The 13,160-nt window shown below is 42.1% G+C and overlaps 1 protein-coding gene across 1 annotated transcript in view; it reads left to right on the top strand.

Moving 5' to 3' along the window:
• Positions 1 to 2,114: 2,114 nt before the first annotated feature.
• CLRN1 (clarin 1) overlaps positions 2,115 to 13,160 on the top strand; it is a 35,693-nt gene continuing 24,647 nt past the window's right edge. Inside the window, exon 1 of the mRNA XM_034997128.1 lies at positions 2,115 to 2,367. Coding sequence (XP_034853019.1) covers positions 2,115 to 2,367 — 253 coding nt within the window. The remainder of the gene's footprint in view (positions 2,368 to 13,160) is intronic.

Raw genomic sequence — 13,160 nt, 5'->3', positions numbered from 1 at the left:
CTCTGCCCTTATTACTCCCAGCCCAACACAATCCAAAATGAGGAGCTTGTCTTCTCTTCAAGGCCAAGGGCTTTGCTTAGGATAGCATATAAACCTCAAAATTAGAAGACCAGATTTGAGGGGCTCCCGGGTCACTCAGTCAGTTAAGCCTCCAACTCTTATTTTCAGGTCAGGTCCTGATCTCAGGGTTGTGAGATCAAGCCCCACATCAAGCTCCATGCTCAGCTCAGCACAGAGTCTGCCTGAGAGTCTTTCCCCTCCCTCTCCCTCCTCCTCTCCCTCCCTTTCTGCTCCTCCCTCCACTTTTGCTCTTTCTCTCTCACTCTCTCTCTAAAATAAATAAATCTTTAAAAAAAAAAAAAAGATCAAGTTGCTTGATCTCTCTGAGCCTCAGTTTCCTTATCTATAAAATGGAGAGATCATTTCTATCACCTTCATCATCACTTTATATGGTAATTATGAGGACTAAATAAGATAATTTAGGTAAAATACTTAACAATGTACCATATATACTAAGTTCTCACTAAAAGTTAACTTTGTAGGTCAGAGCCTAGCACAAAATGTGGCATACGATAGATATTCAGCAAAACTTAACACACACACACACACACTCACGACCTATATCTTGTTTGCAGGAACAGGAAAAATCTCTTTGGGAATGCTGAGTTAAAAAGCTGTTACAGGACACCTGGGTGACTCAGTTGGTTGAGCATTGACTCCTGATTTCACTCAGGTCATGATCTCAGGGTTGTGAGATTGAGCCACATGTAGGGCTCCATGCTTGGGGGGGAGTCTTCCTTGAGACCCTCCCCCCACCTCTCTCTAAATAAGTAAATAAAATCTTAAAAAAAAAAAAAGCTGTTACTACATTCTGAACTTTAGTTTTCAGATCTTGACAATGTAACTGGACTCATTTTGCTATTTAATCTTGCTCATGACTTTGTCTCTTGTCTCCCTAACTGATGACTTCTGCTGGACCCTTGCTTTTCTATGGTGAATTCATAGAGCCGGCTATCTGAGCACAATCTCTTCTTTCCATGACAATGCTCTTTTCTTCTTTATAGATTCTAATACTTCTCAGACCCAGAACCTCATTTCCTTGCTATAATCCTGAAGCAGCCAAGCGTTTTGAACGAAAGCTTTTAGAAATCTAGATATTTGTACCTGTGTGCCAGTAAAAACTGGAATCCACTTCTCTATTGACACACTGATTCTAAATCATGGATCTGGGGGAAGAGAAGTTAGGATGACAAGCCCTGATGGTTGGTCTAGGGCACCCAACTCCGTTCAATATTTTATCCTGTTACAATTAACATTTTTTTAAAAAGTTTATTTATTTATTTATTTATTTATTTATTTATTTATTTATTTATGAGAGAAAGAGAGCATGAGAGAGAGAGAGAGAGAGCATAAGCAGGGGATAGGGGTAGAGGGAGAAGAAGACTCCCTGCTGAGCAGGAAACCTGACATGAGACTCGATCCCAGGACCCCAGGATCATGACCCGAGCCAAAGGCAGACACTTAACCAACTGAGCCACCAAGGCTCCCCCAATTAACATTTTCCAAAATCAGTTAATTACCACTAAATATACACTTGTTCTTCCTCTGTCCAAACTCCTCTTCAACTCCCACCAAAAACAAAAACACAACAATACATGAGCTTCTCCAGTTGCTGAAAATTTACCATAGGAGCCAAGCCTGTTTCTGAAAGTTTCAACTCACCCAATCAGATGAAAGACTGGGGGAAAGGGAAGGCATTTATCAAGTTACACGGAGGGCTCCATCTGTTATCTTAGACCTTTGTTACCCAAGGGACACAAGAGGAGATACTTGAAGGCAGTGTGAAAGAGTTTTATTTTACAGATTCTTAGTCCAAAGATTTCAAATTTGAGAGAAGCAGCAGCAGAAAAGGAGAAAAGTCAAGTAGGTGTGATGAAGAAGCTTCCATCCTGGCATTCTACCGACAAGAACCAGCGTCGAGAGTGAAGGTGCCTCTTCGGCCGGGATCTGTCCGTTCAGCCACTATAATAAATGCAGCCAAAGGGGCAGTCACTTCTCGTCAGTCGCAAAGGTCTCGTCTTTGAACCTCACCCTCACAAAAGCCATTTCTCATCATGCCAAACCAACAAAAGAAAGTCATTTTTTGCATGGCTGGGGTGTTAAGCTTCGTGTGCGCCCTCGGAGTGGTGACAGCCCTGGGAACACCGTTGTGGATCAAAGCCACCTTCCTCTGCAAAACGGGGGCTCTGCTCGTCAATGCCTCTGGGCAGGAACTGGACAAGTTCATGGGCGAAATGCAGTACGGGCTTTTCCACGGAGAGGGCGTGAGGCAGTGCGGGCTGGGAGCGAGGCCCTTTCGGTTCTCACGTAAGTAACAATTGCATTTGAATTATTTAATGCTTTGGGCATACTCTTTCAACTGTTGCAAGGGATTATTTTTAAGAGCCTTGCCCTATTACAGGCCTTTTAAAACAGATGTGAACCCTTTGAAATAAGTCGGTCTTTTCCGAGAGACTTCCTCTTCCTAGTTTTTATTATTTTGTTTTTATTAATTATTTCATTCTGTTTTTATTATGCAACATATAGTTAATGAGCTGCTATGGAATTAAACTTTGAAAGGATGAGCAATTAAATTCTTAAATATTAATATTTATGCTAGAAATTTCAGTATCTTTTTAAAAGGGGAGGGGCGACCTGGAGAAATAGAAAGCTGTAAGAGAGGATCTTCATTGTGTTCTTTAAAAAACAACAACAAAAAAAAGGGATCAGTGTCATGGGTTCCTTAACCAACTCTAGCTGCTTTTCCACCTTGCTCCTGACTTTGTACACTGTCTACCCCTGTACTATCCCTGCTAGGACCTTTCCTGCTGCTAATATTCTTTTTTTTTTTTTTTTTCTTTTTTAACCAATTTGAATCACTTGGCTAGAGAAATTTAAAATGATCTGCTGTGCTAACTGGGAAAGAAATAGATGCCTATTTAGTATAGAAAATCTGCAACTGATTCACCTTCAAATCATGTAGAGAATATGAGACAGATTTTCCTGTTCGATTTTTGTGAAATGGAAGTGTTACCCGCAGTATTTATAACCTGTTTATCTTAAGGGAATTTTTTTAAAATTACCATGTGAATAGGCAACTCATTAAATGAAAATTAATAAGAAGTCATTTGTTATATCTCTCACAACACACATTCAGAAATTATTATTATTTCAAAAGGGCTGGTTTGGAACAATCTTATGAAGAAACCGCCAGTAAATTACTGCATAAATCACTCTTCAGGAAAGGAGGTTACCAATTGAGGCATTTAAAATGAATTATTATTTTGCCTGGGTATTTTTTTTCTCTAGCATAGGTAGAAAGCTAAATTAATTGAATTTATTATTAACCTATGCAGTGTCTAATTAAATTTCAGTGTTGGCCTATTTATATTTCTGCAACATTCCTTATATCTTCTTAGCAGTCATTGGACACCAGCCTTCACTCACATAGGTTATTAGGTGATATGAATTGTCACAGGACTCCAAAAAATCCCCACGAATTAGTCTTTAGCTTTTCAAAAAATTATCATCACTAGATTTGATGAAGTGAATACCAACTCTTTTCATTGAATGGCTTTAGTTCATTAAGGTAATGGGGCTGTTAGAGTTGCTTAGCTTTCCTTAGGGGGGAAAGAGAACAAAGCAGAATATCACATGATTTGCAACTGTATTAAAAAATAAAAAAGAAAAAAAGATGAGTGAAATGATTTAACCATGAGTCATTGGCAGCTAAAGCGTGAGTAAAGCTTCTCACAAACGAATTTAGACAAAAGCAGGGAACATACAGTGAATTTTCTGGAGCCTTTGCATTTTGTACAGTGAAATAAACTTTACTCATACCACAAGACAGGTTTCAAAATAATATGTTTTCTGAATACTTACTAGACACTAAGCATATTTTGTCTTATTTAATCCTCACACAAGTACATTCCTTGGTGGTTCGATGCACCGTTTTTTTATGGCTGTGTTCTCTGCTGGCCCCGTCTGTGATGCGGTTGTTCTAATCACCTGTCCCTCCCTCCCTTTGCTTTTATAAGGACTCAGAGTCAGTGGGGTTTAAACCATACCTTCATCTGTCACAGAATTGCATTTGTCCCCATGATACTCTGAACAATTCCCCCCAGCCTTGTGAAGAAAATCTGACATTTGTTTGTTCTGTGGTGACAGCCTCTCTCCAGAACCTCTCTAGATGCTAGACCTATTAAAACCTCATTTATTTCCATGAGACTCAGCAAAGTAGACTTACAGTATCACTTTTTCTGCCTAAGCATATAAATATCTCTTTCAATGGAACATGAAAGAAAGTTGGGAAAACTGAATACCTCCAATGGATTCCCCAAAAAGCATAATTCTCATTTAAATGAACAGCTCTCTTGGTGATAAAAATCTTCCTAACCAATGTGCCTTTAGAACACACTGCACCCTCTAAGTTTACACTCCTGTTGCAAGATAGCTTCATGGTCCATATCTTCCCACTTGAAATGCCATCACCCTGCCAGTGATGTTCTAACCACGTATTCTGGAAGGAAGAGAGCCCTCTGATATTCTTCCTAAGAGAAAAGTATAGCCCCATTAATGTCAGAGAATGAGAGGCCTAAACCTGTCTTCTCAATAATGGCAAACTTCGAGCAAAATCCAGAACCCCCAAAGAGCTCGGGGTAGACGATTTTCTGTTTCTTCCAGAGCCCAACTTATGATTAGGGCACAATTCCTTTCCCAGAACTTCAGCCTTTCTCATTTTCCCTTTAGTTATTAAGCAAACATTTGGATTTTAAGAAACTTTCCAGTGTAGAAGGAATGGAAAAGGCAACTCATCGAACTATCAGTCACTTCTTGACCAGTTTTCTTCACGTTGTTGTGTTATCATCAGTTAATATGAATTTACATTTCAATTCTGTGGGATTGCTAAATGCTTCTTTGCTTAGCAAACTTTTTCATTTAGATCAGTATTGGTCAACGGAAATACAATGCGGACCATAAATGCAAGCCACATTTGAAACTTTAAATGTTCTAGGAGCCATATTGGAAAAAAGAGTAAAGGAACCAAACGAAATTAATTTTAAGGATAATTTTCTTTAACCCAAGATATCCAGAATACTGTCATTTTAACATGTAGTCAATATAAGATAGGAGATATTTTACTTTTTTTTTTCTTTCCAGTGCTTAGTCTTTGAAATCCAGGGTGCATTTTACACTTAAGCCCATCTCAACCCAAACTAGCCACATTTCAAATGCTCACTCGCCATTTCAGTGTGGCTAATAGCTATCACAACGGGACAGTGCAGATTTAGCTAGAGATTTACTCTGAGTAAACTCAGCATTGGCAGTGTCCATATCCATATTCTAAATGACTTTTTGCTTGGTTCTGCTGTACAAGTTGATGTGTTATTTTTATGGGCAATGCACGTGTCACTTTTAAAACCCAGACACATAGTATAACACGAGGATAAAGAAGGGACTAGAAAAATATTAGGCACTGTTGTCATGTTTGTTCCCATTAAATGTTCCCTGTTGACCACTCTATCTCTTTGAATTATAACAAGCATCTTCCCTGCCAGCATGCATAGTTATGCTGGGAAAACTTCTGCCTCGTTTACTCTGGCTGATTCTCATCCATTTAGGGGTCAGTGCTTCATTTTCTAGAGGTCACTAGCATTCATACCTAGCACACAATTTCATTCATTATAATGAAGGACTGTTTCCCTTTCAAGGAAACACAACTGGTGGGCTTCATTTTTCCTGATATGTCACCTGTAAAATTTTAATGATGCTGTTTAAATTCTAACTGTAGCCATCAAGGGAAAAACTGCCAGTTTTGAGCTTAGTATGGGTGGGTGGGTTTCTGTTTTGGTGGTTTGAAGCACTGCAGAGCATCATCAAATACGATACCCAAGAATCATATGGTATCAATCATTCCTAGATATGCTGATCTATTTATTGCCAAGATAGTTCAATGAGCTGGTAAAAACATATGGAGGGTTTGTTTTTGTTTTTTTGGGTTTTTTTTGAAATGTGAAAAATAATATCTAACCAATCGTGTATCACAGCATGCAACTTCAGTCATACTTTTAAAGCATTTTAACTGAGACCTTATGATCGAAAATTTGTTAAAAATCTTAACAGAGATTTAGCCTACTTCATATTTTTAAAAAGCAGACTTTCTTTACCAAATGAGGTACGTCACCCAGATTACAGAGAGGATGTTGAAGCTATTTGTGTCAGCAAGCAGGTGGCTTCTCAAACAGATTTTGGGGTACAACAGTTGGGACTCGGGGTCTCTGCCACCATTGCCGAGGGTCGTCACTGTACCTCCATGGTCTCCTGCGAGCGTGACTCCCCCACCTGCCCCCGATGCTCTACTACTCACCATCCTGCACATCCTGCTTCTCTCCTATCACCCTGCCTGCCCATGGCAGGGCTGCAAAGGTCTTTATGTACCCCTTCTGAGAACACTGCCTGTCCCTCCTCCCTTCCTTAATGGACGGTCTGGTGGGATAGAAACCTATGGAGTTCACCAGGGAAGACGCCCTGGTGGGAAGAAAGGGGGAAGACAGTCGTACCATTTCACCTCGCTAGTGTGGGTCCCCCTGCCTGTTAGCTCAGGACCCTCTTGTCTGGTCTCACCCATTCCAACAGTCCAGCAAATAGAGATTTTGTTTTCCTTCCATTGGAAAAAAAAAAGTGATTGTGGGATGGAAGATAGTAATGGTTGAGAAGCACAGGTGTAAAGGGAAAATCTTCAACTTTTCGTGGCCAAATAATTGTTTCCTGCTTTGTCCTTCCTAGACCTTGATGTTCACTCTATTATTTCAAATCACCTTGGATTATAAGTATTTGAGAATGTGTATATCTCTGCAAGGAGATCCTGAGCCATCAGAAGGCAGGGGCTGGGTATTCTTCATCCCCAAACTCCCTCAAGCAGGACCTAGCACAGTGCAGGTCACAAAAAGGTGCTTGATAAATGTTTGGTAAACAGACACGATTGAGATTAAGTAACCTGAGTTTGAGGCAGGTCCGTGTCACTCACTGGGGATTAGATTTGGAGCAAATCACATTTCATTGGTTTTCAGTTCTTGCATCTGTAAAATGGGAGATGAAACTTGGTGATTTCTAACATCCCTTCTAGTTCAGACGCTTTATGATCTATGTAGTGAGGGGCTGGCTGTTCTAGACAAGGTCCTTCCAGCTTTAAAATTGCTTGACCCTTCTACTCTGTCGCTTAGAGCCTCCGCTGACAGATTCCAGCCACTATCGTCAGAAGTGGGGAGTTTTGTGCGCCTTTAGTCTTTGGTCCTCAAAGCCCATGATTTTTAAAGTATTCTGAAATACCTACCATTTATCAGGACCCAAATGAATTTTGTTATCACAGTGAATGCTTCTCTTCCTCCCCGTCAAAATCTTTTACTATTTGTGTGGGAAACGGCAGGTTAAAGGAGGAGAAAATGAAGAATAGGATGCTAGGGAAAGAGAAAGAGTGGCTATTAACACCCACACGGTCTAATGGCATTATTGAGGAAGCCTAAAGGAAGGTCAAAATACGGTGAGAGGCTGACCTCCCACTTCCTCCAACTTTTCCCGGAAACTTCTCTTCCTTCTTCACTGGAAAAACTCCTCTTTCCTGCATTTGATTTCCTCATAATGGCAAGACATTAGGAATGAGCAGTATGTTTAACACTCTCAGGGTTTTCTTCACCCAAAGGACGAACTGAGCAGACATCGTTCTCAAATTCGTGAGGAATATCAGCCAGGAAAAGACAGATCTTCTTCCCTAACAACTGCTTCCAGTACCCTTACCAGGAAGAATCCCCCACAGAATCAGCCTCGCTTGACGATTACAGTTTTGCACACACGTGTGCACACATGCATGTGCACGCACACACATACACACTCAAGCACACACCTTCCTTTCCTTGAAATCACTCTTCACCCTAATGGTCAGTAAAGTCACTGACCTGGGCTCACCAGAGACATGGAGTTTGGGGCTTCTGGAACTTAACCTTGATGTGTGTGAACTTCACCTGTTGGAGGAGGACTCCAAATCATTCTTACAATTCGTCGCTGTGCTTTCTCTTCTGATCTCCGAGGATAACTTATCTTCCCCGAGGATGTTCGGACACCTCCGAAGAAAAAATACTTATTTCAGCTGCCCATTTCCTGGGTGCCTCCGAGGCACCAGGCGCGGGGCATAGATCATCTCCAGCCCTTATGTGGGAGGCGTTATGATGCTATTCCTCCTGAACTAAAATGGAAAATGTAAACTCAGAGAGGTCACCAATTTTTCAAAGTCACAGATCGAGTAGGTAGCCAGCCTGAGACTGAAATTCAGACGCATATGATATTGGCCACATCTGTCTCCTTACCACAAGCGAAAAGGACACAAAGAAATGAAGAAAATATAAGAGTGCACTTCAGTTTCACACGCCAGTTAAACAATGATGTCAGTACTTCACAACAACTGGATCTTGTATACCCGTGTGATGGCACTTGGCCTCAGCACTTGAATTCATTCACTGCCTCTTTGTCTTGTATTTCGGTGGCCCTGATGTCTAAGCCCTAATCTTTGACCTTTGGAAGGTAAAATCGTCAAGTCAAAGCCTGTTTAATAATCTAGGCTGAAAAAAAAAAGAATCTAGGTTGAGCAGGTCACATGCTTAGGGCTAATCTTTGGGTTATGTCATCATATCACCTTAATGTTAACAATTTATGCCGAAAGAGGAGATAACTGATTGCGCATGCAGCTAGCTGATGTAAGCTCACTGCCAACGAACATCTTCATGGTATGATCTTCAAAGTTAGTGACTTGGACTGCAACATTATTTCGCCACAGCAATGACCAAAATGGTAGGTTCTTTCCTGTGGTGTCATGAACGGTTTCAAAACAGGCAGGGACAAAAAGAAAAGCAGGTACACAGCATTCGCTTCACGTTAAAATCTGGCGTTTTATGAGGAGCCAATGGGTTAGAATTAGAGTGTAAGTTAAAATCTCATTTTGTTTGTTTGTTTGTTTATTTTTAAGGTTTTATTTATTATTTACTTGACAGAGAGAGAAATAGCGAGAGCAGGAACACAAGCAGGGGGAGTGGGAGAGGGAGAAGCAGGCTTCCCGCGGAGCAGGGGGCCCAATGCAGGGCTCGATCCCAGGACCCTGGGATCATGACCTGAGCCGAAGGCAGATGCTTAACAACTGAGCCACTCAGGAGCCCCCCATTTAAAAAAAAACGAAAAGTAAAAGCTAATTTTTATCTCTGAAGTAGATCGGGGTTTCATAAAGTTAAGACTTTAAAAAAAAAAAAAAAACACCTTATTTAAATTAAACCATGAGAAATTCGCCTTTCAATCCAGTCATGCACCGAACTACCCAGACTGGCTGTGAGATGATACACTTTTATTCCAGGTATGATAGAGCTGACTAATAGCGAACTGTACCTGGCAGACTAATTTATGCAGGATTCGTATTTCGCTCCCTCTCAGCATGTTATAACTGTAGCAAAGCCATTCTCGGGAGTTATCACCCCAACCTAATCATACCCTGTGGATTTGGAGCAGGTAAATGGGTTCTGTTATCAGAGACACATATGCGCCAAAGCAGCGTCGTCCCTCAGCCACCATGGGTGATTAAGACTCACTGGTGGGGCTGCCTCTGAATTGGGTTGAGTCAGGTAAATGCACTTCAGCTGAGAGAAATTCAGGCAAGGTACTGAAAAATGGTATTTTAAATGGTTGTATCTTACCGTCAGGTCTCTTCCTCTGAAGTGCTAGGGTCATGGATTTCCTTCTCCCTGACCATGCAGCCATCTGAAAGAAGCCCGGCTCAATACCTGGGTGTTGATGGCGGCTATTAAAGGAGGTGAACTCACTGAGCTTATGTCAGGGAATGGCTTTCCCTGGATTTTCATAATGACTGGCTGCAGATGGGCTGAGGGCAAAGTCAGATCCAGAGCATTTCTGTAAGAAGAAAGAAATTTTCCCTCTTGCTCCCTTTCAAGAAAATGAATCGCTGAGCACCAAGCGGCCAAATGTAACTTCTCTTTTTACACACCTTTTATGTGGAGAAGGACGAGTTGAGAAGGAAAACAGGACCTCCGCGGCCACCACGTGGCTTTAATCTAGTAAGAAGTTGTGGCAACATTGCTGGCATCATAATCGGAGGCGGTCTTCATTCTGAGGGCTTCACAGATGGTGTTACCTGCATTTTACATCTGGCCAGAGGAAGACGAGAGGGTTGATGAGACCTACACCCTCAGGTCAGTGGTCCACAACCCTGGCTGCACCTTAGAATCACTTGGACAGTCTTTAAAACGACGGATGCCAAGGCTGCATCCCAGGCCAATTGAACCAGACTCTTTGGAGGTGAGGCATGAGGATTGGAATGGTTTAGAAGCTCCCAGGAGATTCTAATGTATATCCAAGGCTAAGAACTACGGAGGTGGATGGTGGCCAAGACAGGCGGGAGCAGGTGAGAAGTCCAGAGCCCTCCACATTAGGGAAGAGAAAGACCACCAGAAGGAGGGCAGAGAGGAACAGCGGTATTTAGCACTGTTTCCATGCAGGTGGGAGGTTTGGGGATCCTTAGCTTCTACTCCTTGAGCTGCATATTTCCATGAAGGGTCTCACACTTTCCCTACACCCTCCTGGCCTCAGAGGGAATGAGAGGTCGGATTGAGGAATCTGAGTAAGAAACAGCATACTCGGCTCTCAGCCCTAGAGCCTTCCCCTCTTTCCAAGTCTGCCCACCAGATATAGGAACCTGCTCTCCACCTGGTCAGGATCAGGGAGCCAGGACTGCCCCGGACTGGGAGGCTTTCAGCTGTCCAGCCCCGCCTGTCACTGGGTGGGTGAGGCTGCCGAATTCAACAGAACTTGGTGGAAGATCTAAGCCACATTCTCCAGCACTTTATCAGAAATAAAACTAACATTTTGACCTTCACCTGCCTGCCTCCTGTGGAAGGGCTCTGCTCCTTCCAAAGAAACTATCAGGGGTCCCTTTAGAGGTGTGCCATCAGCCCAAAAGTCATTTAAGATAAGTCATTATACAGAGAATGTCCAAGAAACTGCACAAGGGAAATAGAAATGAGGATGAGAGCAATATATCAGATGCTGAGGAAAGTGTGTGACAGGTACCGAAGAAGTAATTAGCTATAAATCTAAGGTTCCTGGATTATTTACAGGAATAGTCACCCACCTGGTCAGGGAGGGAAAAAAAGGTAAAAGTTTGAGCTACCAGATAGACAGTTTGCCTGAATTCCATGTATCTAGTGACTCCTATGGGGGTGGGGGGCAGGGAGTCTTTGGTCTCAATGTACAGATAAGTGCTCTGACCACCTGTGAGCCAAAGAGTTCCCTCCCACCCCCAATGACTGATCATGAGATTTGAAAATGCAGACACTCTCACAGCATTGGGTTCTTCTATCTCCCACTCCTCTTGGTGAAAATACAACTGCCCTGCCATTCTCATCATGTTAGAAAAATATTTAAAGTTACTTACAATGTACATAGAGCATCCACATAAATGATTCCACTTGTCTCCCTTGAAAATTCTGTGACTTATTTCTGTCACTACTCACATTTACACATAAGAGACTTGAGGTATACAGAGGCCCACATGAGCAGTAAATGGCAAAATCAGATTAATCCCCAACTTTCCTAACTCCAAAAGCTATGCTTTTTTCAACCTGCCATGCTGCCTTTCAGTTAATGCCTGGCTATTTGTCTCTCTTCCCACCAGCTCCTCCGTCCTTCTTGCTTTGGTGTTGCATGATATTCTAACTACCTAATACTCTTGGTTAATGCCTCAATACAGGTTTAGATTGGATTTACTAAATTCCTGTTGAAGAGCTGTAGGATAAAAGATAGGATTGTTAGACTGGAATCAGTAATGGCTAAAAAGGAGAACAAAGTTTCAGGATAAAATATATCAGAGGAACCCAGCAGATAGAAATAAATTCTAAGGCAACTGAAATGAAAGCCATACATTTAGAGATCTCAAATAAAACATGGATTAATGGCAAGTAATAAAGGAACATACTTAGTTTGTTAGAACAAACGGTTCTTTATCTTATTCTTATTACTCTCCAATGATCTATTGAAAACAGCTTGACTTTACATGTAACACACAAATTCTTTGTAAGTTAGACTATATGTGCCCTCAACCCCCCACCCCCCCCGGGACGGGGGGCAAAATCATTGGGGCCTATCATGTGCCTAAGCATTCTAGACTCGGGAGCTATGAAGGGAAAGGAGAGAGGATGCTTATTCACAATGAAGAATCTGGCCAAAGTGTTTTTAACTGATTGACATTTTGTAAAAGCACACAGGCACATCAGTCAAGACGGACTACATTATGTTTTAGTAACAAGTTACGTTCATACCGCTCAGCTGAATCAGCAAAGATTGATCTCTTGCTCACAGTACATGTTCGTCAGAAATCAGCTGGAGGTCCGTTCCAGGAAGCAGCCACCATCTGGAATGTCACCAGTTATTAGAACAGAGGGCAAGAATTGTGGAGGCTCTTATTCTAGCAACTAAATCCTCTGACCCGGAACAGACACGTGCCACTTCCATTTACACTTTATTGTTCCACAGCCGTGTCTAACTTCAAAGGGGCCAGGATGTGCAATCCTATCAGGAGCCCAGAATGGGGAAGAACCAGAATTGTAGATGGCTGGAGAGCACTAATTACTATCACAATTATTGTTTTTATCCAGAAAGCTCCAACAAGGAGAATTGCTCTTGGTCAGGGTAAGACACAGGGGAATTGGAAGAAAGTCCTTAAGAACTAAATTTTACTAGATTGAAGAAGCCATTCTGAATAAAGGAATAGCATGAGCAAAGTTATGAAGAGCCTAATGTGGCCAGAGTACAGAAGACGTTAGAGAAAGAAGCAGAAAGGTAAGGCTAGGGAGGAAGGCAGTGACTAGAATGGGAGAGACTTTGCTGTCGTGAGGCAGTGAATTTGATCTTGTAGGCAATGGGAAGCCACTGGAAGGTGTCAAGTGGGTTGGTGACAAGGCAGAAGATGGATTGGAGGACGACCAAAAGAGAGGTGAAGAGGCCAGTCAAGTGGAGAGGCTCCATCCAGTAGTTGGTGGCCCAAACCAGAGCATTGCCAGAGGGCTGCAAAG

The sequence above is a fragment of the Mirounga leonina genome, unplaced genomic scaffold, assembly GCF_011800145.1.
Source record: "Mirounga leonina isolate KUSES-001 unplaced genomic scaffold, KU_Mleo_1.0 Mir_115, whole genome shotgun sequence".
In the NCBI taxonomy this organism is placed as follows: Eukaryota; Metazoa; Chordata; class Mammalia; order Carnivora; family Phocidae; genus Mirounga; species Mirounga leonina.
This window is presented reverse-complemented; position numbering and strand designations above follow the sequence as displayed.